A 27,199-nucleotide genomic window follows, 5' to 3' on the forward strand; every position below is an offset into this window, starting at 1 on the left:
AAGATCAGGAAGGTTATTCCCAGTAATTGATGCCATCTTGAGGGTCGGAGGAGCAGCCGGCTTAGCTCCACCTAGTATTAGTATCATTTTCTGATTGTATTATTATTTGTGCCACACTTTTATGTCTGTTTTTATGCCTATGCTTCTGTGTACTTTTCTTATTTAATTCCATATAAATGATTCTGTTCTACTTGAAGTTGTGATTTAATGTATCAAGTTAATGTATTTGTATTTTTATTATTTGTGTAAAGTTCAGATTTTGAACAAAATCACAATAAAATCATTATTATTATACTTATTAGACAGTGCAAATAGTTTCAGTTCACCAGAAGAGTTTGATTCAAGTCAATAGGCCAGGCCAAAGTCAATGGGCTAGTGTTCTGGATAGGAAAGAGCAATTTGGTAAAGTCTTAACGAAAGTTCCTAGAAGTAGTTTAGGCCAAAAACAATCATGTGTCGGGTCACGAGCTGATTAGGCCTGCAAGTCGGGAACGTTTCACAAAGTTTCATCGCAAGAGTTGCGTTCTCTCAATCGGGTTGGCACAGTACCTTAGTATGAAGGACAAAATGCAGCTGAAGACGTTGGTTCCTGGCCATCCTGCAGATCTCACTGGTCCTGAGCCTCAGTCGTGGGGACAAGAGGGAGGACATTAGGGGACTCCTGCACTGCACAGGATTGTCGAAAAAGCAAACAAGATGGCGTCACTTCAGTTCCAGTAGATGTAGATTAAAATGCACAAGCTGGTATCCCTCTACCTGGTTAATCCTAACCAGCCTTGAGAATGGTATCCAGGTGGCTTACGAGTTGATTGGTCCCACCAACTCAAAGGAAGAAGTCTTCCTTCAAGGGGCTTCTCTGTCACGATGAGCTTGGGAATTCGGACCTGCAGCAGGGCTTCACCGGGCAAACCAACGATCCAGGAGTTCAGCAGTCATCCTCTTCCAGCTCTTCTTCGGTTCTTTCGTTACAGTGGTCGACTCTGCTGTCCAGTCCTGGAGACTCGCCTTTCAAACAGTTCTCTCCCTTTCATTCCAGCCTATCTGTCACTCACCCCAGCATGGTGGCTGTCTTTGCCGGACAGTCAGCCAGCCAATCACGCAAGAGTGCATTTGGGTCTCCTAGGAGACTAAGCACAGGGAGTTTCGGGCACCTCCGTCACTTCCTGCCCACCCCAGACACTCAGACTCCAGAGGCGGTCTTAAGTCCTCAAGCCCGCCAAAGGCATACGAACAAAGGGACCAAACCTGGTTTGGCGCGCAGAGACAAACACTAGAAGGACCTTTCCACAAAGAAACGGCAAAAAAAGAAGACCAGGACCTATTTAAACAAAGGGGCTTAAGGCGCCATCTTGAAAAACATGGCTCCCGTGATTTTTAGCTACCGGTGTTGGTGGTCGGGAAAAATCCTGGTAGTTCATTGTAAAGCCACAGCCACCAGCCATTTAAATAGGAAAGGGTAGCATTTGACAGCTACGTGAGTACTTAGACACAGGGGATACTATGTAACCCCTCCAACACTCCATTGTAAGATTGTGTGTGCTGGGTCTAGGAATTTGGATAGACTAGTAAAATCAATTTCACTTTACATTCTCTGGGAAACAGTAGTTTATCCCAGAGAAGGTAGTTAAACCTGTGGGAAGTCTAAAAGACATCCCTGTGTCACTGCACATAGGGTGCTGTGTGACACACATGAAAAGATGATGCCTATGGAATTATCTAAAACTACATAATCAAAGAACACAAATGTAAAATACACATCAAAATACATGAGTGGGGAAAAAGGCTTGCACTCTTTCCAGGTAAGAAAATCAATTCCTCAAAAATCCATCAAAGTTGCTGGAGGTCTCTAAGGTGAAGGGAATTAGAACTTTTATGAGAATTCTCCCTAACAGGGCACACTTATCTGTGACATTCAGACACTAGTTATTTTGATTGAGGCAGGGGAAAACCCCTCTTAAAGTTAGGGCAAGATAGGCTTTTCGTTTAATTCTGTCACTTCAATAAAGTTCTGTACCAACCAAATTACCCCTGCGTGTCAGAGTTTTACTTCTGCACCCTTACAGATCCTATACTTCAGGGTGGATACGAGAGGTGTTGCCTTCTTTTTATTTTAACCTCCTGAGAAGTAAACGGCAGTATTCTAACCCCTGGTCCATTGCTTATTATATCACGAGAGACTAAAAGTTAGAGGTGCAGACTAAATTAATGTATTGGGTTGTAGAGGGCTCCGATTTTCAGTTCCCCCCACAAAGAGTCATGTAATGCTATTATTTAAAGACATGTGGTCATATTCCCATAGACTGTTGAGAATATTGTTTGCACCAGTTCATTGGTTGTCAGTCTGAATTCTATTGGATATGGCCACCAGGAATACCTAAGTATTTTTATCCGGATAAAGTCTTTGGTTTTATTCATGCAGGATCAAGGGGGTCTCGGTATTGCCATCAGCGAAGAAGATACAATGAATGGTGTTGTGATCAAAAGCATAACCGACTATGGAGCAGCAGCAAAGGTAGTGGTGTGAATGTGCTGCAGTGCAACGGCTATTAGGAAGTGACTGCTACAGAAATTCTTCAACAGTTTGTAATGTTTTTTTCACAGGACGGTAACATTAAAGTTGGGGATAGAATCCTGGCAGTGGACGAGGAACCAGTTGTTGGCCATCCAATTGAAAAGGTACCCTACTGATATGCCTTTACCTGAACCCATGTATATGTTTTATAGCATTTACTAGATCAATCAAGGGTTCTTCATGAAACTGGGGATGAAATGAGCAATATCGCTGATGTAAACCTTTTCATAGCTTTGCATTTCACATTATTGCTGTTCTCGATCTTAACATGTGAGTATATTATCCATTCCAGTTTTTTATTCGCTTTCTGTTAAAGCACTGCATTGCAAAGAATATGCCTTGGACGGGATCATATACTCCTGCCTGATATGGGTCAATGGGAAATTGCTGCGGCTTCTCGAACTTACTTAACCACGTTAATGTCTTCATGTCTAAATGAGTAATTTTATTTTTTGTTTGTTTTTCTTATTTGGTTGATTGATGATGAGTCTGGGATCACAGAGGAGCATTTTACAGTTTGTTGTTAAGTGCTACGACAATCTTATGTTTCACTGCATAATGTTGAAGTCTCCCATTGTTTTTCGAACCACCTAATTGGCGAGTAGGTTTTGCCTTTAGTGGACCATATTACCAAGACTCATGATGTAAGATAAAGTGGAGAGCAGGTTTCAGGAGAAAACCAAGTTTGTGATTTTTGGACTGAGCTTTAAAAATAAGACTGTCAACAACACTAGATATCCTCGAACAATCTCACTAATAAGCTTGCTCTAAAACCCCACCTTTTCAAACGTACAACTAGGTAATTTTGCTGGGACATATTTTTTGGTATGAAAATACAGAAGATGGCCATTAGAAGATTGGTTCATGATCTGAAACTATGACCGTCTACAAAGTGCCACACATCTGAGATAGTAAATCTTCAAATCTTATTGTTTGGGGTTTAGTTGCCGTTATACTCTTTCAATCCATGGAATGCCCATACTTTCTATCTGATTTTAGCCGTATCTATGAATGGGAACCTATTCAAAATAAAACACCATTTAGTTTATACATTAACCACTAGATATGTGCAAAAACGTGTCTATTCACTGTCACTTTCTGAATTTGAACAAGTACATTTAAATCTAGGACTATAAAAATATTCAGCCAATTTCAAGTAAAATGATAGGAAATTAAGATAAAGCCACAATCATTCTGATGATAAATAGAATAACATCATATCAAGTATTCCCATTCTGCATCCTGTGCACAAATTAAGATACTTCCTTACTCAGTCTAATTTAAGAGCTTTTGTGTGTTTTTTTTGTTGCAGTGTTGTATTTTATTGAGTCCAATCACGTCAATTCAAATTTGTCAGACCGCTACTGCCCAAATATTCCTTGGCTGCATGCAAAAGGCTTCAACTTAACATTAATATGAAAAGTCTTCACTTAGTTACTACAACAGACAAAGGGCCTTGTTATGAGTTTGGGGGTGTGGTCAAAAACGGTGGTAATGCAGTCGTAACAGAGTTTCCACTTTATTACCGCTGCATTACTGCACCTGTGTACTATGAGTTTGGAGGTAAGGTGGAGGAAAAACCTCCAGCAAAATTCTGGAGGTAATTCTGCCACCTTACTGCCAAAGAATGACAATTTCAGCAGAATGACCATAAATTGGGTCTATCACTGCTATGCAGCCACTTGTAATCTGGCTGTAATTCCATTGTGGAAGGGGTTTTCTTGCATTTTTCAAACTCATAATATTGATGGTGAATGGTAAAAATACCCCAATGATTCAAACTCAAGGATGTTAACCCACAACGAAAGGAGGGTGAAATATGTATGTGGTTGGTTGTTGCATCCTTGAGAGCCGTCAGACCTGGGTTGGTAAAGCCATGTAAAACAATAGCACTGCCCTGTACGGCAATGACAGTTTTCTCACATGAAGCAAAAAGAATGTTTTCAGCTAATTTGCATGCATGTTTTGATGTGTAGGTCTGATCTGGAGGTGAACCTCCAGTGGTGGCTTCTAGGTGGCACTGTGCATGTGTGCGTTTAGCTGAAATGGCTTATTCTGCTGTCTAGATACACATTTTAAGAACTTTTTTTAATTGTAATTGACTTTTCACTGCACTGTAAAATGCTAGTAATAACCAATTCAATGGCATGTGTTTTGTAAATGCAACCTAAGAAGCTAATTCCTAACTCACTTATCTGACAGACTACCAGGAATCCTTTGTCACAAAGAGGGTAGCACATGCTCTGGTGATGTACATTTAATAGTATCCGCATGCACATTGAACAGCAAGGGACGGGATAAATGTAACTGGTTAAATGTATAACAAATTAGAAATGACTTGCCTAAATAAGACTTCCTTTTTTGTTTCTCTTTTACTAATTAAAGGTCACATCCTTTTTGTATTCAATCAGGTTATTATTCTCTTAAAGAAGTCAAAGAACACAGTGAGCCTAACAATCAGTTCAGATGAGCAGGATGCCCAACTGTCCGTGCCTCCTTCTCCCCCAGTTACCACCGGGATAGTGTCGGAGAGAAAAATCATCCCGCAACCAGTGCTGGTGCCACCAAGTGGGCTTACAGAACCCGAGGCTGTCACAAGTAAGACCGTGCTTCTAATCTAGAATGTACAGAAAGCAAAAGACTATATAGGGTTCTATTTGTTGATTAATATGCTGTGTGTAGAACTAGATTAGATGCTGTACATTTATAAAAACATGATTTCCCATGCATTTATAATGTTTAACTATTTTTTGTAAACTCTCCATTTAAATATCTGCAGTCATGATAGCATTATGTTTGAATTTATATTGCATTTTGCTTTCCACAGCAGAAACATTATTTGTTATCCTTTGAAAATTCTCTGCATCCACACTTGATCTAAAAATATTGAAATAGTCACCTGGGGCCCAGAACGTCTGAGGGATCAGCAGATAAGTCAAAACCAGTAAAAACATTTTTTTTTTATTAACGTGACTTATCAATAGTTATACAAAGAAAACATAACTTTTAGTGACATTAAAATCCAAATTCACGATCAAGTTTCCACAGTTATCAACGAAAATCCAGATCCAGAAAAGAGCAGCATAAAGATTAAATACGTCCTGTGAACAAAACTCAAAAGTTCCAAGTAAGTGGGGTTGAGGGACAGAGTTAGCATCAAGTTCAACCACCACTACATAAACTCATCAAGAAGAAATCATCCACGTTATTGACATTTTCCCAGTTCCTTCCACTAGTTTTCTAGCTCCTTACTAGCCTCCTTAATAGTGTCAAAGATCACAATCAGGAGTTTAACCAATGCTAAGGTTATAGTTAATTTTTTCCCCTCTAGCAGAGCCTTCCACCATTGGTCTGTTGTCCTCCTTCCGTATTTAACAATTACTTCATTCATGAGTTTTTTTCATTGTTTACCAAGTGCCGAGCAGTTCATCACCAGATATTTTGATGTTTCCACTGATTCCAGGTCATGGCATAGTCTGCAAATTACCGCCCTTTCCGCACCTTCCTTCCTCCATTGTACCTCTCTGGTGGGTAATAGGTATAATCGTAAAAGGAGAAATTTCTTTCTGAAGAACCAATTAGGGAAAAGTTGTAGGTACCTACGGATAGTATTCTGTTTCAATGGTTCAACCATCTTTTTTCCATAGCCTTTATACTGTGCTTGTTCATCTTGGGATTTTATCCAATCTTGTCTGAATAATTTCTTTTTAGTGTTAGTCGGGTTGTCCACTAGAGTTTGTATCGACTCTCCCAGCTCCGTCAATATGATCGTACAATTGCAGGCCCGTTCATTCAGTGTTATATCTGTTACTTCCTGCAATGCCCTTTTCAGAATCGAGAATCCTCCTTTAGAATTTTCTTCCATACATTTCCTGAAAAAGGAAAACGTTTTCCATATGACAAGGGTTTTTACAGATGTTAGCCCTAGTTCTACACGGATGGGTTGTATTGGGGTTGATTTGGGAAGATCCAAAACTCTTTTCCAAAAGAGGCCTTCTAGTTTAGACCAGTTCTCCATCTTAAAATTGAATGAAGACTCTCCCCTGTAGGACAAAATTGGGGCGACTTTTGAGCAGTAGAAAGCAACTATCGGGAGCATCAAAAATCCACAAACAAATGTTAGCAGCACTTTTTCCTGCACCACCAAATTTTCAGCTTTTCTTCTTGACATTTCCAATCTTGAGGAGTCTGTACCGCTGGTATTCATACACACCTCCAAGTAAGTGAGTGAGTTGACCACCGGAATTTCCACACTTTGGAGCTTCCAAGCACCTCTCTTCTTTTTTCCTCCTCGAAGCATGTGGGCACCTAGTGGGAGGATCATTGATTTCTTTGGGTTGATCATAAGGCCCTTCAGTTCAATATAAGATTGTAGGGCTTCCAGCTGTCTTTGTAGCCAAATTTCAGTTTGATCGGCCAATACAATGTCGACTGCATATAGAAGTCTTCCAATGGCGACGTTTGCAAGTCCTGGTGGAAAACATCTAATGTCCTCAAAGGCATTATTGATATCTGATGTAAAGAGATTGAAATGTTCGGGTGCCAGAGGGCACCCTTGCTTCAAGCCTTTGTTTGTTTGAATTGCCTTTGTCTGGAGTCCCCGTGTGTTCAACCTGATCTTCAAGTCAGTATCTGTGTATAGGTCTTGTATACGTCCTAACAGGTTGGGGGACATCCCGAGGATTGCATTTTATCCCATAGTTTTGGATGCATAATCGTGTTAAACGCCTGTGTTAGGTCAACAAACGCCAAATAAATCTTTTTATTTTTCCCCTTCTGGGTTCTGGCCTTCAGCAAGTTCAAAATAAAGCTGTTTCGACACGGCCCTACTCCGTTCACGAAGCCTGCTTGCCAGATGTCTCTATGACCTGAGATGGCAGTCCACTTTGTCAATGAGTTCAAGATTAAGGAAGCAATTATTTTTCCCAGGACATCCAGCAACGTAGGGCGATAGTTCGATGGGTCTGTTCTTGGCCCCTTCTTTTGAATTGGGACAATAATTGATGTCTTCTGTGACCCTGGGATCTTTCTCGTCTTCATGATATGGGCAAACATGATGGAAAAGAACTGGACCCAATGCCCTTTATTCTGTTTCAACCCTGCATTGCTCAAACTGTCTGGCCCGGGTGCTCTAAAGCTGGATGATTTATTAATTATCTCTAGAATGTCACTTGGCTGGATGTCAGTGCCTTCCCATGTATAGCCCTCTAACTGGGGATCTATTGAAATGAGATTATCCTTCTCCTGGTCGAAAAGTTTATTAAAGTGAGTGACCCAAGTAGTTGCCGGAATAGCAGACAATGTAATTGCTTCCTGTGGGGTATCAGATTGATTGATAAGAGCCCACATAGCTGCTGTATTTTTCCCTGTCAGTTTTTCCAGCATATCTTCGGAATCCTTTCATCTGATTTTTTTTTTTAGTGCATTTTGCTCCAATTCCGATTTTGCTGCCGTGCTTTAGCCTTTAAATACTCGACTTGTGGGGAATTTTCGTTTATAATTGCTGCGATTTTCTTTTTGAGTGATTTTTTTTTCCGCAGCTTTCACCGGGTCACTAGCATGTCGACTGATTGTCGGGTTGTTTGGTCCCCTGGGCTTTTTCTCAAACTCTGAGAATAAACGTATATAGTTTAACCTTGTTGTTCCATTAATATCTTCAGCCTGGCTGATGATATTTTTAAGGTTTTCAGTCAACTTCTCAAAGTGACTAGTTTCCATTTTCAATCTGTTGCGTCCTTGTGTGACCTCCAGATTTAGAGGGTAGATGTCTTTGTTTTTCAGCACCAATATCGAGAGGGATAGGCTTAACAGGTTGTGATCACTACTCGTCATACTTTCCACACTCATTGTGTCATCAGGAGATAACATTTCCTTTGAGATGCAAATATTATCCAGAGTCTTACCCACTTTATTTCCTTTCAAGGTAAATTGCCCCGGGATGTCTCCCCGGATATTACCATTCAGGATAACCAAATTTTTATGATCAATACTTTGTTTCCATTGCAATCCACGTGTCTCTGATGGTGTCGGTTTGATCTGGTCGGTGTCTATTTGTTCACCATTTTTCATTCAGGTGCAATTCAAGTCGCTGCAGATAATAACCAAGGATCCTTCGAATTTGTTCGGCATTTATCAATGTATCAATGTATGTCTCCACCTGTGAGACAAAATTAAGGCTTGCTGTACTGGCTGGGTTCCAATAAAGATTTATTAGAATCACTGTTTTTTTGTGTTTCTCTATTCCAATGATCATATTCCCCACCAGTATTTGGATGAAAGGATTCAGTGTTATTTCCTCCTCTATTGTGAATTGTAAATCGTCCTTTACAAGTAACAAAAGGCCAGACATTGGACGTCCCCTAAGGCCCTTTACAGCCGGGTTAACGTAAACAGAAAAAACATCAATCACAGGAATCGATCTTAACCAGGTCTCTTGGAGACATATTAAATCATGCTCTATGATTCTAGATCCTGTTTTCAAAAATACCTGAGCATGCCCCCTGGTGTTCCAACTTGCCAACGTCAAAGGTTTAGGTTTGTTCGCTGCGTATTCTGACATTTTGATTTTCTCTGCCACTAAACCCATCAACCATTTCCAGTTTTCTTCCAACCCTTTTATTTCCTCTCTTGGGGCCTTGTGCCTTTGGTTAATGTCCTTTGCGTCCTCTCTCCAAACGATTCCGTCCCCTTTCTTGAATCCCTTTATTCTTATAAGGTGAGGGATTTCTGGTGTGCTAAGCAAACAATGTATTGTTTCGAGCCAAAATAAGAAATAACAGGATTCCCTAAACTGGCTGTTCTGTACCATAGTCCCCAGTCCCCCCCCCTCTTTCCATATTGGGACTCCCACTCTGTGTGATTCAAATAATCACTCCGAGTTTTGGATTTGAAGATTTAATAGTCTTCCAAGCACTTGTTTCTTGGCCTTAGTGCTTTTTTGGCAGTAGCACGTCTCAACAGGATGTTGTATTGGTCTACTTCTACAAGGTACTATGTGAGGTGTCAGAAATGAGAGATGGATACAAAGTTTTCTGAAGGTTTGCCATATTTGTTGAAATTAAATAGGTGTGAGGTAAATGCCTGTCCATATCCTAATAAGAATAGTCCTAGCTCGCAAACTGAAACTAAAGAAAAAGGACCTTGTTTCCAAATGTATCTGATCCTCACACTAACATACACAACCAACATACATAATGCAAATGTGTCTGCTTTCAATTCAACCAACAAATGCAAAAGTTCAAACGTATAATTCCCACAAAGCAATCCTTGTATCCAGGGTTTGATTCCCTTCCCCCGAATCAGTTCAGGAAGACTTTTGAAAGAGTTTAGTTTTAACAAAGTCCTATTCAGTACGCTGAAAACATGTCTTTCCATCCAACAAGTCTTTCAAATGAATAAAGAAAATGGGCTTCATTACAAGTTTGCCAGTCTGGAAACAAGGGTGCCGGTAAGCTCACCCGTGCATTATTTGGCCCAAGCAGCAGAGCTTCACAAGGGTGCCACATGATCATTTATTCCGACTCAGCATACGTCACTACAACAGTGCATGCCGGGTTGTCACGATAGAAGAGGCAGCGTTTCCGGAGAACAGAAAACGGTTCCCCAGTACAGCATGCCACACTGCTAGATAGATATATTGATTTCCGCATTGTCCCAACCTTCTGTGGTGGTGGTTGTTAAATGCGCTGCCCATACCAACAGCACAGATGAAATCTCACTGGGGAACGCCGCTACAGATGTGACAAAATGACAGCTTACCTCCTGATACCCACAATTGCTGAATACCTTGTGACAACGTCTCCAAATAATCAGCAGAATACCCCATATATGGCTGTGCTTATTGCACTGCTCATTAAACTACGAGGAAACGCACCAAATGAGGAGAATGAATTGTGCGAACGATCCCTGACTGATCTCTTGTGGAGACAAGAGTGCACTGCCCTGGTAGTAATGCCGTACGGATTGTTGATGATAGCGTCCGACCAACTTCAGCACCCCGCCCACAGCTCATGGGAGAAAGGTACAATGGGTTTTGATATTTGATTGTTGTGGTCTGCCTTTTTTCTCGGTGGGTCGAGGCAGGACCTTATGCACACCCATTTACTATATGTGCTGCCAAATTTCTTGTCAGTTAAGTTTTCCCCCGATAGGGTGTGTGCGCTGTGTTAAGGTCCGATAACTCACACATTTTTTCAATAAACTCTTTAAGGAGATCACAGCACTGCTTGACATTAAGCACCGGATGAGTTCAATTTATCACCCACAGGCCAACAGCGTTGTTGAGAGGATCCAATGGTCTGCTCAAGAGAAAACTAAACTTTGCACCACATAGAAAAAGAACTGGGTGCTCTGCTTGCCTTTGGCCCTCTTCAGTTCATACACACAACCCAGCAATGGCCACCATCTATCACCCCATGAGATGGTAAGTGGTCAGGCCATAAACACACCCATGTCCCCTGTTAGGAGATCATCAGATGCCCATAAAGCAGCAGTGGTCTTAGATGAAGAATTTAAGGAGTATTTGATAACCCCAACACGAGCCATTAAGTTAATCTCCTGATAAATTGCACCGCTGCGAACAGAAGACACAACAGACAACACACACACACAGCAGTAACAAGCTCCCTGTTCGCCCAACCGCTGCTGCCTGGAGAATTAATTTACATAAGAAGTTTTGTCAGGAAGTGGAACAACCCCAGATTTCGTGGTCCCTACGAGGTTATATTCTCAAACCCCCTTGCTGTAAAAGTAAAGGGGCTCTGCTATTGGATATATCTTTCTGATATGTGCAGGCCACCCCCAGACAGCACACAATCCCTTTGACAGCCCCAGCCCCTGCTTCCCTATTTCAGCGCAATTATACAGCAAACCAGTAAAAATAATTTCGAGGGGATTGGGTCCTCCGACGTATTCCATATCTATGACAGGTAATGTCCACAGCTGTGCTGCTTCGGACAATCTTTGGCGTCTGCGTCAATGACGTCGATGCGGCGTCCCCAAGGACCTCCTCCGACGGCCGACGTCACCTGATGTGATAAGTAGGACGCACGACGCCCATAGCATCAGTTCCGTTTTTTCCGCGAACGTGTTCGCTTCATGAATCTCGGTACGCCTCAACTCGTTGGAGTTGCTGTTTTCTTTCTCGGTTCGTTGAACCTGTTCGGTTTGTTTGTGGCGATGTCTTTTTCACCTTCGACCCCGCGTCCGGGCTTCAAGAACTGCAGGGACTGTGGGTCCAAGATGTGGTCACGGACTCGAACGACGCCTGCCTCTGGTGCCTCGGGGAGGCCCACGATACGGACGACTGTGTCGACTGCCAGCCGCTCACTGCGAAGGCCTTGCGAGAACGCAAGAAGAAACTGTCAGTAGGAAGGGTATCTAAGCCCCGGAAGTCGAGGTCTGCGGGGCTTTCGACCGATGACTCGAGGGGTGACTCTCCGTGTCGGAAGTCCGGTGGGTCTCCTTCCAGGAGTCGGTCTTGCCACTCCTCCGCCTCTTCTAGGCATTCCAGGAAGCGCTGGCATAGGTCGCCTTCCCCGTCCTCTTCCGAGGACTCCGCCCGTCGGCGGGTCGCTTATCCCTGCATGCAAGCGACACCGGAGGAATGGGCTTCCTTCGGGAAGCAGATGCTAGCGATTCTGGAATCGCAGGGCACCGGTCCGTCTGCGCCTCCGAGTGGGGTCGGTCGGCACCGGTCGAGAGACACCGCCCGTATGCCTTCGGGCTCGGGTGGTCGGCACGGCTCGCTGGAGAGATCCCGCTCGGACAAGGGTAGCCGTTCTCGCCATGCCCGTTCCAGGTCCCGGTCCTCGACGCGCTCGAGACCGCGTGATCCTGTGCCGTCTTCGAAGAAGACGTCGACGCCTGTGGCGCCGAGGTCGTCGACGATTACTCTCGAGGTTCCGTCTTCGAGGGGGTCGCCGATGCTGGAGGCGTTGCAGCTGACGTCGACGCCGATTCGTTCGACGTCGACGCCTTTTCTGTCGACACCGACTCGCTCAGCGCCCTCGACGCCATTTCTGTCGACGCTGGCGCCGACTCGCTCGGCGCCCTCGACGCCTTTTGGGGCGGCGGTGTCGGAGGGGCCCCGTGGAACGGGGTTTGCCCCTAAAAAGGCAATGGCTAAGATCCGGCAATGCTTTGGTCCGCAGAGGTCTTCCTCTCCCCGCCTGGAGTACATTTCAGAGGGTGGTGAAGGCTCTGATGGCGGTCTGGTTCCAGTTACGGTTCCGGATGAACTTCTCTCGGGCCATAGTCAGTTTGATGACCTGAGGCAGTCACTGCATGATGCCAGTGGATTGGACACCTCTCCGGAGGCGGAGTTTTGTCGGCCGGAGCCTGGCACTCATGCCGATTCGTCATATCGGCGCCTTATGTCTCGGGTTACCGAGTACTTGGGTTGGTCGGCTCTCCCAGGGGAGTTTGTTCAGGATGATCTCACGGACATCCTTGATCTCGGTCCACCCACTGACCCGGTTTTGCCTTTTCATATGGCTTTGCAGGGAAGGGTGGCGGCGGCTTGGACTGCTCCGGAGAGTCTCCCGGCAGTGGGCAAGTCTTTGTCGCGAAAATACCGTCCAGCCAGTAGCCACCCCTGCTACTTGTCTAGGCACCCCACCCCGGAGAGTTTGGTGGTGCAGGCGGCTACGGCCCCGGCAAAGCAGGCGTTGTATCCTACTATCCCTCCGGATAGGGACGACAAACGTTTTGACGGCTGGGCGAAGAAAGTGTTTTCTTCTGGGGGTATGGCGCTTCAGGCGGCCAACTCCATATGTGCCTTGTCTCGTTTCACGCACACTCTGTGGAACTGTGTTGCATTAGCGGCTGATCATATTCCCGAAGGGGACAAACGGGATGGTTTCCTTGCTATGGTTCAGGATGGCAAGGATGCCATGTGTGAGGCCATTCAGTCGGGTTTGGACTTGGCGGATTGTGTCAGCCGGTCCATGGCGGCGGGCAACGTAATGCGCAGGTTTGCGTGGTTGAGGAAGTCTGGGTTGGTTCGCTCCTGATGTGCAGTCCCGGCTCCTCAACATGCCCTTTGACGGTGAACACCTTTTTGGCAGCAAGGCTGACGAGAGCCTTGAGAGTTTGCAGACCTCCAAAGCTGCAGCGAAGTCGTTGGGCGCTGCAGTTCGACAACCTCTGCCTTTTCATCCCAGGGGACAGCAATGGAGGGGAGGTTCCTTTCGCTATTACTCGTCCTTCAGTAAAGCGAGAGGAGCTAGCAGTCAAAGAGGCCATCGTAAGAGTGCCAGAGGTGGAAACAAAGGTACTCGAGGTGCCAAGGCCGCTCGGGCAGTTGCCTCTTTGCCCTCAGGCAACGCCGCAGCCGCTACCACTCAGTCATGAGGCCAGGTCCCATGGTTCGCCGGTTGGGGGAAGGCTGGCGCAGCATCTTGTAGAGTGGCAAGCCATTACTTCAGATGTGTGGGTTCTGGAGATCATAACCCACGGCTACTTTCTTCCTTTTCGGCAGAGGCCTCATGACAATCCACCTGGGAACCTCTCTTTGAAGAGTCCGGATCCGCTCCTTGCGCAGGAAATTCAAGCCCTGCTGGAGAAAGGCACCATAGAACTGGTGCCTGTAGCGGAGAGGAACAAGGGATGGTATTCCCCTTATTTTTTGATTTCAAAGAAAGAAGGGGGATTGCGACCCATCATGGACTTGAACAAACTCCTCAGGAAGGACAAGTTCAAGATGGTGACTCTTTCTCAAGTCCTCCAGGCCCTTCAACTTCAGGACTGGTTGGTGTCTCTCGACCTCAAGGATGCTTACTTCCATGTGCCGATCCATCCCAAGCACAAGAAGTACCTGAGGTTCGTGGTTGGCGACTCGCACTTTCAGTTTCGGGTCCTGCCGTTCGGATTGACCTCCGCCCTGAGGGTTTTCACCAAGCTCATGGTGGTGGTGGCAGCGCATCTCAGGAAAGGGGGGATTCACGTCTACCCCTACCTGGACGATTGGTTGATCAGGGGGAGCTCTCCCGAGCAAGTCCTGGATCATCTGTCCGTCACCTGCCACTCCCTTCACAGGCTGGGCTTCTCCCTCAATTTAAAGAAGTCCCATTTGACACCAACGCAGCGGCTCCAGTACATCGGAGCAGTGCTAGACACGTCCCTGGGGCAGTGTTTTCCTCCTCAGGTGAGGGCTCTTCACATTCAGCAGATGGTGCACAAGTTCCAGTTTGCCCAGACTCTCCCGGCGTCCGAGTTCTTGAGACTGCTCGGCCTCATGGCGTCCTGCATTCTTCTGGTGCCAGAGGCTCGTCTGCGGATGAGATCTTTGCAGTGGGTGCTCAAGCTCCAGTGGTCTCAGTCCTCCGGCAGGCTGTCGGACCTTGTTCAGGTGCCGCCCTCGGTAGCCCGGGACCTTCTGTGGTGGGCCGTCGAGGGCAATCTGATGAAGGATGCCCCATTTTGGCTGCCCTGGCAGGAGGTGACGTTCGTGACGGACGCATCCCACACGGGATGGGGAGCTCATGCCAACGAGCTGACAGTCAGCGGTTGTTGGTCTCCGTCGGAGCCCAGACTCCATATCAATCTGTTGGAGCTGAGGGCCGTCAGGCTAGCCCTGAAGGCTTTTCTGCCGACTGTGCGCGGGAAGAGTGTCCTGATTCTGACGGACAACACAGTGGCCATGCACTACCTCAACAAAAAAGGGGGGGCATGGTCACTTCCGCTGTGCAGGGAGGTGATGCAGCTCGAGTTCTGGGCCATCCAGCAGGAAGTTTTGATCTCGGCAGTTTATCTGGCCGGAGACGACAACGAGACGGCGGATGCGCTGAGCAGGCAGAGCACGATCTCTCACGAGTGGGAGCTGGCTCAGGAGATTCTCCTGGAGATCTTCGCCCTTTGGGGGACCCCTCAAGTGGATCTCTTCGCCTCCAGTGTCAACCGGAGGTGCAAAAGGTTTTGCTCGTGGGAATTTCCTCCAAAAGGAGCCTTGGGAGACGCGTTCGTGGTGGAGTGGTCATTCCCACTGCTGTACGTGTTTCCTCCAGTCCCCGTCATCCCGCAGGTGTTGCGGAGGTTACGGAGGTTCGGTTCCCGGATGATCTTCATTGCTCCAGCGTGGGCCCGGAGGAAGTGGTACCCGGACCTTCTAGACTTGTCCATCTGCCCTCCACGTCGTCTTCCCTACCAAGATGATCTGCTCTCACGGGAGGGGGGGGTCAGGTTCTCCATCCAGAGGTCATATCCCTCAATCTTCACGCTTGGCTTCTGAAAGGTTGAGGTATAAGGATTGGGACCTCCCTGAAGACGTGATGGAGGTGTTGCTCTCGGCCAGGCGGCCGGCAACTAAGTCTCTGTACCGTTGCCGTTGGAGAAAGTTCTGCAAACTGGTGCAGAGTTCAGAATGTGGATCCGTTTGAATGCGACATTCCCATGGTTTTGTCTTTTTTGCTTTCTTTGGCCCACAGGGGCTTGCAAGTGAGGACCATTAAAGGTTACCTGGTGGCGCTGTCCATATTTAAGCACTCGTCTGAAGTGTGTTCCTATTTTAAGATTCCTTTAATTTCGCAGTTTTTGAAAGGGTTCACTAATGTGTTCCCTCCGTCACCTTTTTTGGTGCCAGGTTGGGATTTGAACCTTGTTCTTAAGTTTCTTATGGGTGCTCCGTTTGAGCCTTTACATTCTTGCCCTTTGAGGCTGTTAACTCTGAAAACTGTGTTTTTAGTTGCGGTTACTTCCGCTCGCAGAGTGAGTGAGTTACAGGCACTTTCAGTTAAGCCACCCTTCACTGTATTTCACAAGGACAGGGTTGTCCTTGGAGTTCGTCCTTCTTTTCTTCCGAAGGTGGTTTCGGAATTTCATTTGAGCCAGAAGGTTGTTCTTCCGGCGTTCTATCCTCCTCCACATCCTGGTAAGGAAGAGGAGAGGCTCCATAGGCTTGATCCTAGGAGAGCGTTGAGCTTTTATATCTCGCGCATGTCCCGGGTCAGAGTGGACGATCAACTTTTCATTGGTTACGCTGGAAAGCGTTTGGGACAAGCTGTGACAAAACAGACTTTGTCTCGTTGGATTATTTTAGCTATCTCCGAGTGTTACCGCTTGGCGGGTAAGGACCCTCCGGCTGGCTTGCGGGCCCATTCTACCAGAGGAGTGGCCGCGTCTACTGCCCTGCAGAGGGGAGTTCCTATTCGTCACATCTGTGATGCAGCCACCTGGGCTTCAGTACATACTTTTGTACGTCACTATTCCCTCGATTCCATCAGGGGGCAAGATCTGGCCTTTGGCAAGGCAGTTCTCTATTCCGCAATTTGATTGGGCATGCTAAATTTGTATTCTAAATTCTTTCCCACCTCCTTGCTTGGTACTGCTTTGGGAGTCTGTCATAGATATGGAATACGTTGGAGGACCCAATCCCCTCGAAGAACAAGTTACTTTCTTACCTGGTAACGTTCTTTCGATGGGATGGTCCGACGACGTATTCCATATCGCTCCCTCCCTGCCTTCCCCGCTGCAGAATTTCTTTTGCGATTGAAGCTTGCGTTCCGCAAGGCCTTGTGTGTCTGACTGGCAGAAAACTGGTGGCACACGTTCTGGGAAAAAACTATAACTGAGGCTATGGGCGTCGTGTGTCCTATACTTATCACATCGGGTGACGTCGGCCGTCGGAGGAGGTCCTCAGGGACGGCGCATCGACGCAGGACGCAGACGCCAAAGATTTTCAGAAGCAGCACAGCTGTGGACATTACCTGTCATAGATATGGAATACGTCGTCGGACCATCCCATCGAAAGAACGTTACCAGGTAAGAAAGTAACTTGTTCATTTAACCCATAGTTTATACACAAACATAGCAAGTCAGTATCAAATGGAATTGTTATAAAATCTCTCTCTCTCTCCCCTCTCTTTTTCTCATTCTTTTTTCTTGCATTTTAGTGCAGCACTATTTGTCCTTTTGTTGTTTGCACTTGACATTTATTGTGGAGCATCTTTTATATGGGGAGCTCATATAAATGAGGGAGGAGTACGTATACAAACACCACCAATAGCACTGTAAATATGTATAATAATAGTAACAAGTGTAATAACAGTTATTAGTACCCCGGCGAGAGACAATCAGAATGAAACAAGCATTCTGATTGGCTCTCGCCAGGTCCATACCCGGCCGGGAATCCCTCCGTCGGGATTCCACGGCCTTTTTCCCCGGCGAGGGGCGTGGCAACCCCTCAGCCTATGGGGAGGCTCGAAGTGGGGTCTCCCTGCGGCTGAGAGGCTGCCTTCGCCCCCCGCCGGGGACTCGGGTAAGTATTTTTTTTTCTCCCTCTCCTCCCTCCCACCCGCCCCCCTCCCCACTTACCCTCTTGTTTCTGCGTCCCCGGCGGGGGACGAGGGAAGTCTCCAGCCGTGTGGAGACTCGGAGCGGGGCCATCCCGGCTCCGCGCCTCCACACGGCTTGGGCTTTCCTCGTCCCCCGCCGGGGACACAGGTACGTTTTTTTTTTTCTCCCTCCCAACCCCACTTACCTTTTTCTTGATCCTTTTTTGGGAGCGGACGCGTTGGGAACCCATGTGTTCCCAGCGCGTCCGCTCCCGATGACCGCCGTTTGAAAGAGAAAACGGACTCCGTTTTCCCTTTCCATGGCGGCGGCCATTTTCTTGGCCGTTTCTTTTTTTCTGTCCCGAAACGCTGCAGCGTTTCGGGACAGAAAAAAATTGCTTTTAGTACCCCGGTCACGCAAATATTGCAGGCCGGGATACTAATAGCAATATGACCCGAGCAGCGGGGGCATTACCGACTCAGGTAATGCTCCGGGGCCTTCGTTAAGGCCCTCGCTTCGCTCGGGCCTATAACTATGGGCCCCGGGGCATTACCTGAGTCGGTAATGCCCCCGCCGCTCGGGTCATATTGCTTAATAACAAACCAACAAGTACACCTGCATGTATGAGCAAGAAAATGAGCATAATATTAGAACATCTTTTTCCATTTATTTTCAAAAATGTTTTGCATTACATAAGTATTTATGATAATATTAGTGATAGAAGTGTTGTGAGCAAGCCCACTGGCCTACACAAAAGAATGAAATAGCAAGCACAAAGGATGAAATGACGCCTATAACTGGCTTGGCCTTGATGCCATCGAGGATGTACGACATACCGAAATGACCAACAGCTGGTACACTGACATGAGTGTGGTAGGGAGACAAACAGCGACTGGTATCTGTTATATCTGTTCACTGATCCTGCACGCATCGGGGGGCGCCCAAGGTATTAGTACACCAAGAAGTACCAATTATAGAGACACAGTGCCTGGTTCATCTTGCACTATTTAGGGTTAAAGGCACCTTCCAGGCACAGAGAGTGCGACTAGAGCTCATCGATCCAAATCCTCTGCAATGTAACGACAACCCGAGAGACATTAAATGCCTGAAGCAGCCCTATTTGGTCATTACGGACTCAAGTATATAAACAGCAGGTGGCAAGAAACCACTCCTGGTTTTCTTGCAGAAGGACTATTGGGATACGAAGAGGAACTCCTGGCTCGAGTGGAAGCAAGCTGTGCACAAATTTGGACAGAGCACATTGCAAAATTGACATGAATTGCAGCGATAGAAAAGCCGGTGAAGGTGCACCGAGAAGAAACATATGGTTTTTGCTTCCCCAGTGAACTAACTATCTTTATCGGCTTTAAAGTGCAACAGGACCCTCCTGATCCCAGACCTGAAGAAGGCCATGGCAGCTTTGGTGTGTTACTACTGGGTCTGTGGCCAACAAGCGTACTTGCACCTCCCGCCATCAGGGGGGGATACTGTTCGCTGGCCATGCTGTACTTAGCGCTATTAGTAATCCCAGAAGTCCACCTGCAAGGGGGGCCAATACCTGACACGGCCCCAACCGTTTCTCCTTTATTTGAGGAACCGAATCAGTGCTGCCAGAGTTTTGCATCATCTCTGGGAAAGGGCAGTACGAGAAACTGCAGAGGAAGAAGAGATCATCAAACTATCTATTCAAAGACTCAGCCGCATTGCTTGGGGAAATTCCTGACGATTACTGATTGTTCAGCTCAGCAGAAACATTCATTGCATCGCTCGTGCTACCTGACATGCAGGCAGCAGCTAATGCAAAATGGCTGGAGATTGTACGCTGGGAACTGGTCCAGTTGGCAAATGACACCAAGCATTGATTCAAAGTCATAAAGGTCGAGCTGCGCACCCTAAAGCTGATGACGATGCAGAACAGGTACATCCTTGACATGCGTACGGCAATGGAAGGAGGCGTGTGCCGAAAGATCGGGGAATCGAGTTGCACATTAATGGGTCATTGCCCCCACATAATTGCAGCTGTACATGGTCTAGGAGTTCGCATGAAGAACGAAGGAGGAATACAAGGGAATGATTGGTTCGATGTCACCCCGTTCTGGCTGGGAGCCATCATGAAGATGCTGGTACCTGTCATCGTTTTCATCCTGGTTATCTTCTCCCCCTGCCAAATGGGCCTCAGTGTTGAGCCGAAGGAGTGCCTCGTAGCGCAATGATAATGGTGTCAATTGGGGTTTCAAAATTATATAAAATACAAAACATAGCGAGATACAGACTGACCACGCACTCCCTCACATGATTCCCGTCCCCTATGGAGATGAAGTAGATCGCTTATACCGCCGCACCATTGTCCCACCCTCTGACCCTGAAAATTATGAGGAAGTATGGGTTGATTTGGCGGGCGATGCGGGATGCATTTATATAACATGTACGCCTGAAGAATATGCGCGATCAGGAGAAAGTTTACGGTCATTGTGCAGGGCATGGCATCAAAGGAGCCCCACCTTATGAGCAAGCAGTGAGAAGGGAGAACGAACAAACGCATGCGTGGGGGAGAGTTTGTTACTGTTGAAGTAACGAAAGGGGAGAAGGTTGGCAAGGAAATTAACCTATCCCAGCCCCTAGGTGCTTTAGGTTAAGGCGAGCCCCATTGGGAGACCTCTAATAGCCCAGGGAAGGAGGGGAGCGGCCTAAGGGTCCCCACACGATCACAATATTATAAGCAATATAAACGCTTAAACGTAGTGCGCGCATATAAGCAGACACTATTGCAGGGCCGGTCTTACACCAGATTGCACCCCAGGCGGAAGCATCATTGGTGCCCCCCTCCACCCCGACCCCTAAAAATTACAACCAGAGAAATGTGTTACAAATGTTGTAAATAGGGCACTTCATTAAGAACCAGATGGAAATACAAACGCAATAGAAAATGCATACATTAGACACTAGGTGACAGTCTTAGAATGTTACCTGTATTATGTGTTCCAAAAAGTAACTTTTCTTGACTTTGCCCTTGCAAATTAAAGCACAGCATTGGATAGATCCTTTGCCAGGGACTGCATTCAAATCAGCAGTAAATCACCCCACTATTTCAAGATAACATCAAATGCGTAAGCCCTCACCACATAGCAAGAGACTGCCACCAAACACCCTGCAACTCATATCAGTTGTAGAGAGTGGGGTGACATGCCCAGGTACCCACCTATTTACAAGGGCTGGGCAGTCAATGATTTGTGAGGAGGTGCCCTCAAGTGGCCACTAGAATCTATAATTGCACTGCCATCACTGCTTTGGGAGTCGCAGCGAGATGCATTGGCTGGTGCCATTGATTTTAATACTGAATTTACGAATTTAGTCAGGGTAAGACTAAATTGTTAACTCCAAGAAAAAAGGGGGGGGGGATTGGCATATTATCAATATATAATCAGGGGAAATTAATGATGTGGGAAAACCTGATTTAGTGGTCCACAAGTAAAGCAAGGTGTACCAATCGCCCAGCTGTACTTAGAGGGCCGGGAAGACATGATTATATATTGACAATATGCCAATTCCCCCTCCCCCTTTTTTTCTTGGAGTTACCAATTTGGTCTTACCCTGACTAAATTCAGCCCGCTAAATTCAAATTTGTAGGCATTCAAAGTAAAGCAGGGCCAGTAACCAGCCTTTGCTTAAATTTGGGGACCAAAGTATTGGCCATTATATTTTTTCTATTTGTACTGTACAATTGTTGAACAGTTTTTTTGTATAAATGAAATTATATTTTTTATTGTTTCTTTTCCTTACTTTTTTGCACAAATATCTCATGCTCACTAAAATGATACTAACTTGCAAATTATGTTACCATTGAACAACGAGAGTATTAATTGTGAAATCATTATTTTTCCATACTGGACTTATGTCATACTTTCTTCTTTTTTCCTTTTTTCTTTTCCAAAAAAACAAGTCATTTACTGTTTGTGATTTTTTGGTCAAAAAAGAAAAACACGAACTATTAATACATTTAAGTAAATAATTACTAAGAATGAGGAATCTGAGCCTTATTTTGCCACAATTGGTGATCTAATTGTGTATTTAGAGGATACTTGGCTTACTAGTTGAAGCACAATTTTGAAATAATCAGTACTGAACCATTCAGACACCCCAACATTAGGGCAGTGTCATCAACTATATTTGTTGTTTGGCCCCCTTTTTGTTCCGCAGTCCGCATGTCTGCATCTTGGCACGCTGCTGCACCCCTTTGCAATTTAGAGATGAGAATGGTGCTCTTTTTTTCTTTGATAAACTTAAAGTTTGTATCCTAGAGTTTCACGGTGGAAGGGAGGATTTCCTTCAGGGAGGTAACTGAGTCAGAAGTACGGGACATCATCCAGGGAATCAAGCGCTCTAACTGCAAAGGGGATGCCTGTCCTGCCTCTTTAGTTAAAGATTGTATTGATTCCCTAGCACCATTTCTGACATCTTTCATCAACGCCTGGTTTAAGTCTAATTCAGTCCCGTCCACCCTTAAAGAAGAATGGGTGCGACCACTACTCAAAAAGCCCAATCTTGACCCTGAATCTCCAAATAACTACAGGCCAATCACCACAATCCCATTCCTTCTAAAAATATTGGACAAAGTTGCCCACACCCAAATTCAACAGTTCCTTGAATCTAACAACATCCTAGGCAAGAGGCAGTTAGGCTTCAGTCCAGGACATGGCACTGAGTCTGCCCTATTGGATCTTAATATCCAAATGGGCAACCTAGTTGACAAAGGCCAACCGTCACTTCTCCTCCTACTGGACTTGTCAGCGGCCTTTGATCTTGTGGTTCATGGCAATCTGTGCAAACACCTTAAACATGCGGCTCACTTCTCCACCGAAGCCACTGCTTGGATAACATCCTTTCCCAAGGGGCGACTCTTGAGGGTCTTCTCAGACCATGCATGCGCATCCCCCACCACCCTAATCTGTGGTGTCCCACAAGGCTCTTGCACAGCCCCCACACTCTACAATATTTTCACCCTTCCCCTCTTCAAGGACTTGGACGATCGAGGCTTAGCTTACACTTACTATGCTGACGACACCCAAGTCCTACTCCCACTCACTGGCTTCTATGCACAAGATGCTGCCGCCCTCGATAACATCTATGCAGCCATTCAGAAATGGATGTCAGCAAATGGACTATGTCTTAACGGGGACAAAACCGAGATCCTCCTTGTAGGCTCCAAAGAAATGCTTGATAAACTTGACTCGCAAACCAGACGTTCATCATTGACAACAAACCTATTAAAGTCTCACCAGCAGTCAAAACCCTTGTTTTTTTTGGGGATTCAACCTTATCCACGACACGCCAGGTGAGTGCTGTTGCCTCAGCCTCCGCATTCACCACTAAAATCAGCAATGCGGTGAAACCGTACCTATCCAATACCAACCACCTAGCAATAGCCAGAGTCGCAGTTGGGGCAAAACATGACTATTGTAATGCCTTACTGTTGGGGACCTCCACTAAAAACCTCCATAGGCTGCAAGTTACACAAAACAACGCCCTTTGAGCCGCCCTTAGCATCCCCAAAAGGAAACGCCTCTCTCAAGCCAGGAGGGAAGCACATTGGCTCCCAGTGAAAGAACGCATCTTGTTCAAAACCATGGCCATCACGCATAAATGCATCTTCCAGAGTGCCCCTGGCTACCTAGCTGAGAAGATCATTCCCATCACTTCTACCAGACCGATCCGTTCACACCTTTCCGACATGATGGTTGTCCCCACTTTCAAAAGAGCTAAAGCTGGTGGGGCTAGCTTCCAACATCTAGCACCCAAACACTGGAACGCCTTGCCTACAGCCCTCAGAAACAAAGCATTCTACACCACCTTTCGCAAAGTTCTTAGAACCCAACTGTTTCATTAACCTGTTCAAGATGTGCTTAATCCATGTCCCAATGTAACCAAGGGACACACTGAATTTTCCGCTTCATGAAACTTATCCTCAGTGCATATTGTACGATGTTCTCAAATGCCTGCTCTGTCTGTACTACCATCCCAACTAAGTAAAGTCTCTGCAACAGCGCCACGATGCCCAAGGGCTGATGTGCGCTTTACAAATGTAAATAAATAAATGCCTCCAAGTAGCCTTTATTTAGGAAAGTGCCATGCCGACGTGAAAGTGAATGGTTGACTATGTACACGAGTCCAGGATTCCTCATCCCAAGGCTCACCTGAATCCTAAATGGCCTCCTTCATATGCCCTGACATCCTTGGGAAATATGGTTGTGAGAAGGAATGTGTTTACAGAATTTGATATCCACTTCTGCATTCTGAGCAGAATCATGGCCTGTGAGAGTATAATTACCATGAAGATAGAACAATACAGGAAGATTCCATTGTCTGATGTAATCTACTGGAGTCTTCGAAGCAATTATAAAACAGGTTCCAATATGCAGAAGATTGATACAAGTTATTTTCATCATACTATAAAAGTTTTATAGCATGATGAAAATAACTTGTAATAAAACGGGGCACAACATCTGCCTGGCCACTGCCTAAACGTGTTATCACCACAGGACGTTCATGACAGTGGTCAGCAGCAGCATTAGCAGCACACTGCCTTACCTTATTGATCGGCAGAACTTAAGGCAGAAGCACTCGGCACCCGCGGGCTGCACGGACCGGTCACGGTGCCCCAATGGCAAAGTCAGCAAGCTGTGGCTCACTGAGATTGGCTGCGGCTGTGCCTTCTGATCCGTTTCACGATTCAGCGCATTTTCGGGACAGCAGGTCAAGGAAGGGGAGGCTGCCCATGCCGAGCCCCAATCAATCCTGTGTCAGTGCACAATGTGCACTGGCATAGCCTGGAGGAGGACACGTGCGCCCAGGCATGGGGCCTTGCTGGTGCCAGCAGCGCCACCCGGGGGGTGGGGAGGAGTGAAATAAAGCAACAAATGTTGCTAATTACTGCCCTGCCTGAGGGCCGGGGCTGCAGTGTGCTACTGCTAGCAATACCCTTTCGGGTGATTGTGCCATTTGTCCTTACCCCGAACAGGCAACCCTCTCTTCTGCCTCCCGCACTCCGCATGCTAGCAGGAAACACAAGAGGCAGGTGAATACTTGGTGCGCCGACTCATCGTTTTTGGAAGAGGAAAGTGCTTGGCTGCCCAATGTGATTGTTATTTATTTATTTGGTACGTGTACCCGTTACAAACAACAACCGTGCACGCTTCGTCAGTGCTCATTAAGCCCAAACTATCATAACTCGCCAATGCAATTTGCGGGGCCTGGATATGATATGATATAATATGTTATTTATAACGCGCTTAATACCCAGAGGTTTCTAAGCGCGGACCCGGGGATCGAACCCATGTTGCTCCGTTTCGTCCTGCTTCCAAAGCGAGCACGTTGCTGAGCTGTCCTCCCGAGACGGATTGCAGCACCTAGCCAAAAACGTGTTACACAAAAGGCCTTAATTGCTCTGAAACAAAAAAAATGCCCTAAATTCAAACCTGCAGCCCCTCCCACCCATGCCGCATGTAGGCGGAAACAATGGTGGAGGTGATGAGCGTCTACACAATGATGGGATGATGCGGGGGCAGAATGGACGTGCTCGCCCAGATTTACGTTCTAAAACAAAACTCCCTAGCTCCCCACTCCTGGTGCAAAAGTTAACATGCGGGTTGCAGGTAATGTAATTATAAGCAGAGCCATCTGTTAAAAACCCACTGCCACGCATGCTTTAGCTTTTTGCCAGATCCAACATCCAAAGAACGATCGACGACCTCTTCGAATTGGGCTTCTCAATCAACGAGAAAAAATCAAGCCTAGTGCCAAGCACCGCCAAACAGTTCCTAGGAGCTGTCCTAAACACCCAAGAGGGGTTGGCCTTTCCATCAGAGGAAAGAATTCTGAATCTGTTGCTGCAAATTCCTCAATATCAGTCCGGTCGCCAGTTAAGGGTTCGCAAAGCGATGTTTGCTGGGCATGATGGCGTCTTGCATTTACCTGGTTCCCCACGCGCTCCTGCGCATGCGACCCATGCAGGAATGGTTGGCGAAACAGTGGTCTCAGGCAAGTGGTCAGTGGGAGGATCTAGTAGTCGTTTCGCCAACACTAGTACAGAGTCTTTGCTGGTGGACGAGAGAGAACCTTTCAAAGGGGAAACCCTTTTACGATCCAGAAATACAGGCCGTAGTCACCACAGAAGCGTCCCTGTCAGGGTGGGGAGCACACCTCCTTCACCACACAGCTCAGGGCCTCTGGTCTCAGACAGTGGCCAAGAATCACATCAACCTGCTAGAGCTCCTGGCAGTCTTCAGAGTGCTTTGAGCGTTCGAACCCCACCTGTTGAACATGTCAGTGCAGATCCTAACCGACAGCACGACCGCAAAGTTTTACATAAACAAACAGGGGGGCACTCGTTCGCCAAATCTGTCCAGGCTTGCCCAGAAAATTTGGATATGGGCACTCAAACGGAACATATACCTGTTGTCTCAGCATGTTCCAGGGGATCTCAATTCACTAGCGGACGCTTTGAGCAGAGACCCCCTCCCAGAGGAACACGAATGGTGTCTACACGAAGAAGTCGTAGCAGACCTCTTCTCACAGTGGGGTTTCCCCACTATAGACCTATCCGCCACAAGCGAAAACAAACAACGCCCCGGATTCGCATCCAGGTTCCCCCAGTTGGGCTCCAAGGGGAACGCCCTATGGATGAAATGGTCAGGGATGTTTGCCTATGCTTTTCTACTAACCCCTCTGATAAGGAAGGTGGTCAACAAGATACACAGGGAATCGATGAAGCTCATCCTATTTGCTCCCATGTGGGCAAGACAACCGTGGTTCCTGCGCAGACTGGCGGTGTGCGAACCCATCAGACTCCAGTGCTGGGACAACCTACTCTGTCAGCACGGAGGACAAACAGTGCATCCTCAACCCAACTCAATGAACTTGGAAGCATGGCTCCTGAAGTCAGAGTTTGGCCATCTCAATTTACCACAGAGATGCATGGATATCTTAAAAGAATCACAGAAACCGAACACAAGGCACTGTTACTTTGACAAGTGGAAAAGATTTGTTTTTTGGTGCCAGAATAAACACTCTTTCCAATATTGTCACCTACATGCTCCACTCACTGGATGCAGGGTTGGTATTTAATTCACTCAACGTACATCTGGCGGCGCTGTCAGCCTACACCACCTCCCATAACAAGGTGTCATGGTGGAAGATGCCAGTTGTCAAAGCCTTTATGGAAGGAGTGAAGTGACTCCACCCTCCAATTTCTAATCCTCCACCAGGGTGGGACCTTAATGTGGTGCCCGCTAAACTCATGGGCCCCCCCTTTGAACCCATGCATTAAGTTAGTCTCAAAGACCTGACTTATAAGACTGCCTT

At 46.5% G+C, this 27,199-nt stretch overlaps 1 protein-coding gene across 17 annotated transcripts in view; it reads left to right on the plus strand.

Moving 5' to 3' along the window:
* MPDZ (multiple PDZ domain crumbs cell polarity complex component) overlaps positions 1-27,199 on the plus strand; it is a 1,735,289-nt gene that overhangs the window by 1,293,083 nt on the left and 415,007 nt on the right. For all 17 annotated transcript variants that reach the window (XM_069626067.1, XM_069626068.1, XM_069626072.1 and 14 more), the window contains 3 exons: positions 2,420-2,512; positions 2,602-2,676; positions 4,984-5,170. In XM_069626067.1, coding sequence (XP_069482168.1) covers positions 2,420-2,512; positions 2,602-2,676; positions 4,984-5,170 — 355 coding nt within the window. The remainder of the gene's footprint in view (positions 1-2,419; positions 2,513-2,601; positions 2,677-4,983; positions 5,171-27,199) is intronic.

This window comes from Ambystoma mexicanum, chromosome 6p (genome assembly GCF_040938575.1).
Source record: "Ambystoma mexicanum isolate Mex_15411 chromosome 6p, UKY_AmexF1_1, whole genome shotgun sequence".
Lineage (NCBI taxonomy): Eukaryota > Metazoa > Chordata > Amphibia > Caudata > Ambystomatidae > Ambystoma > Ambystoma mexicanum.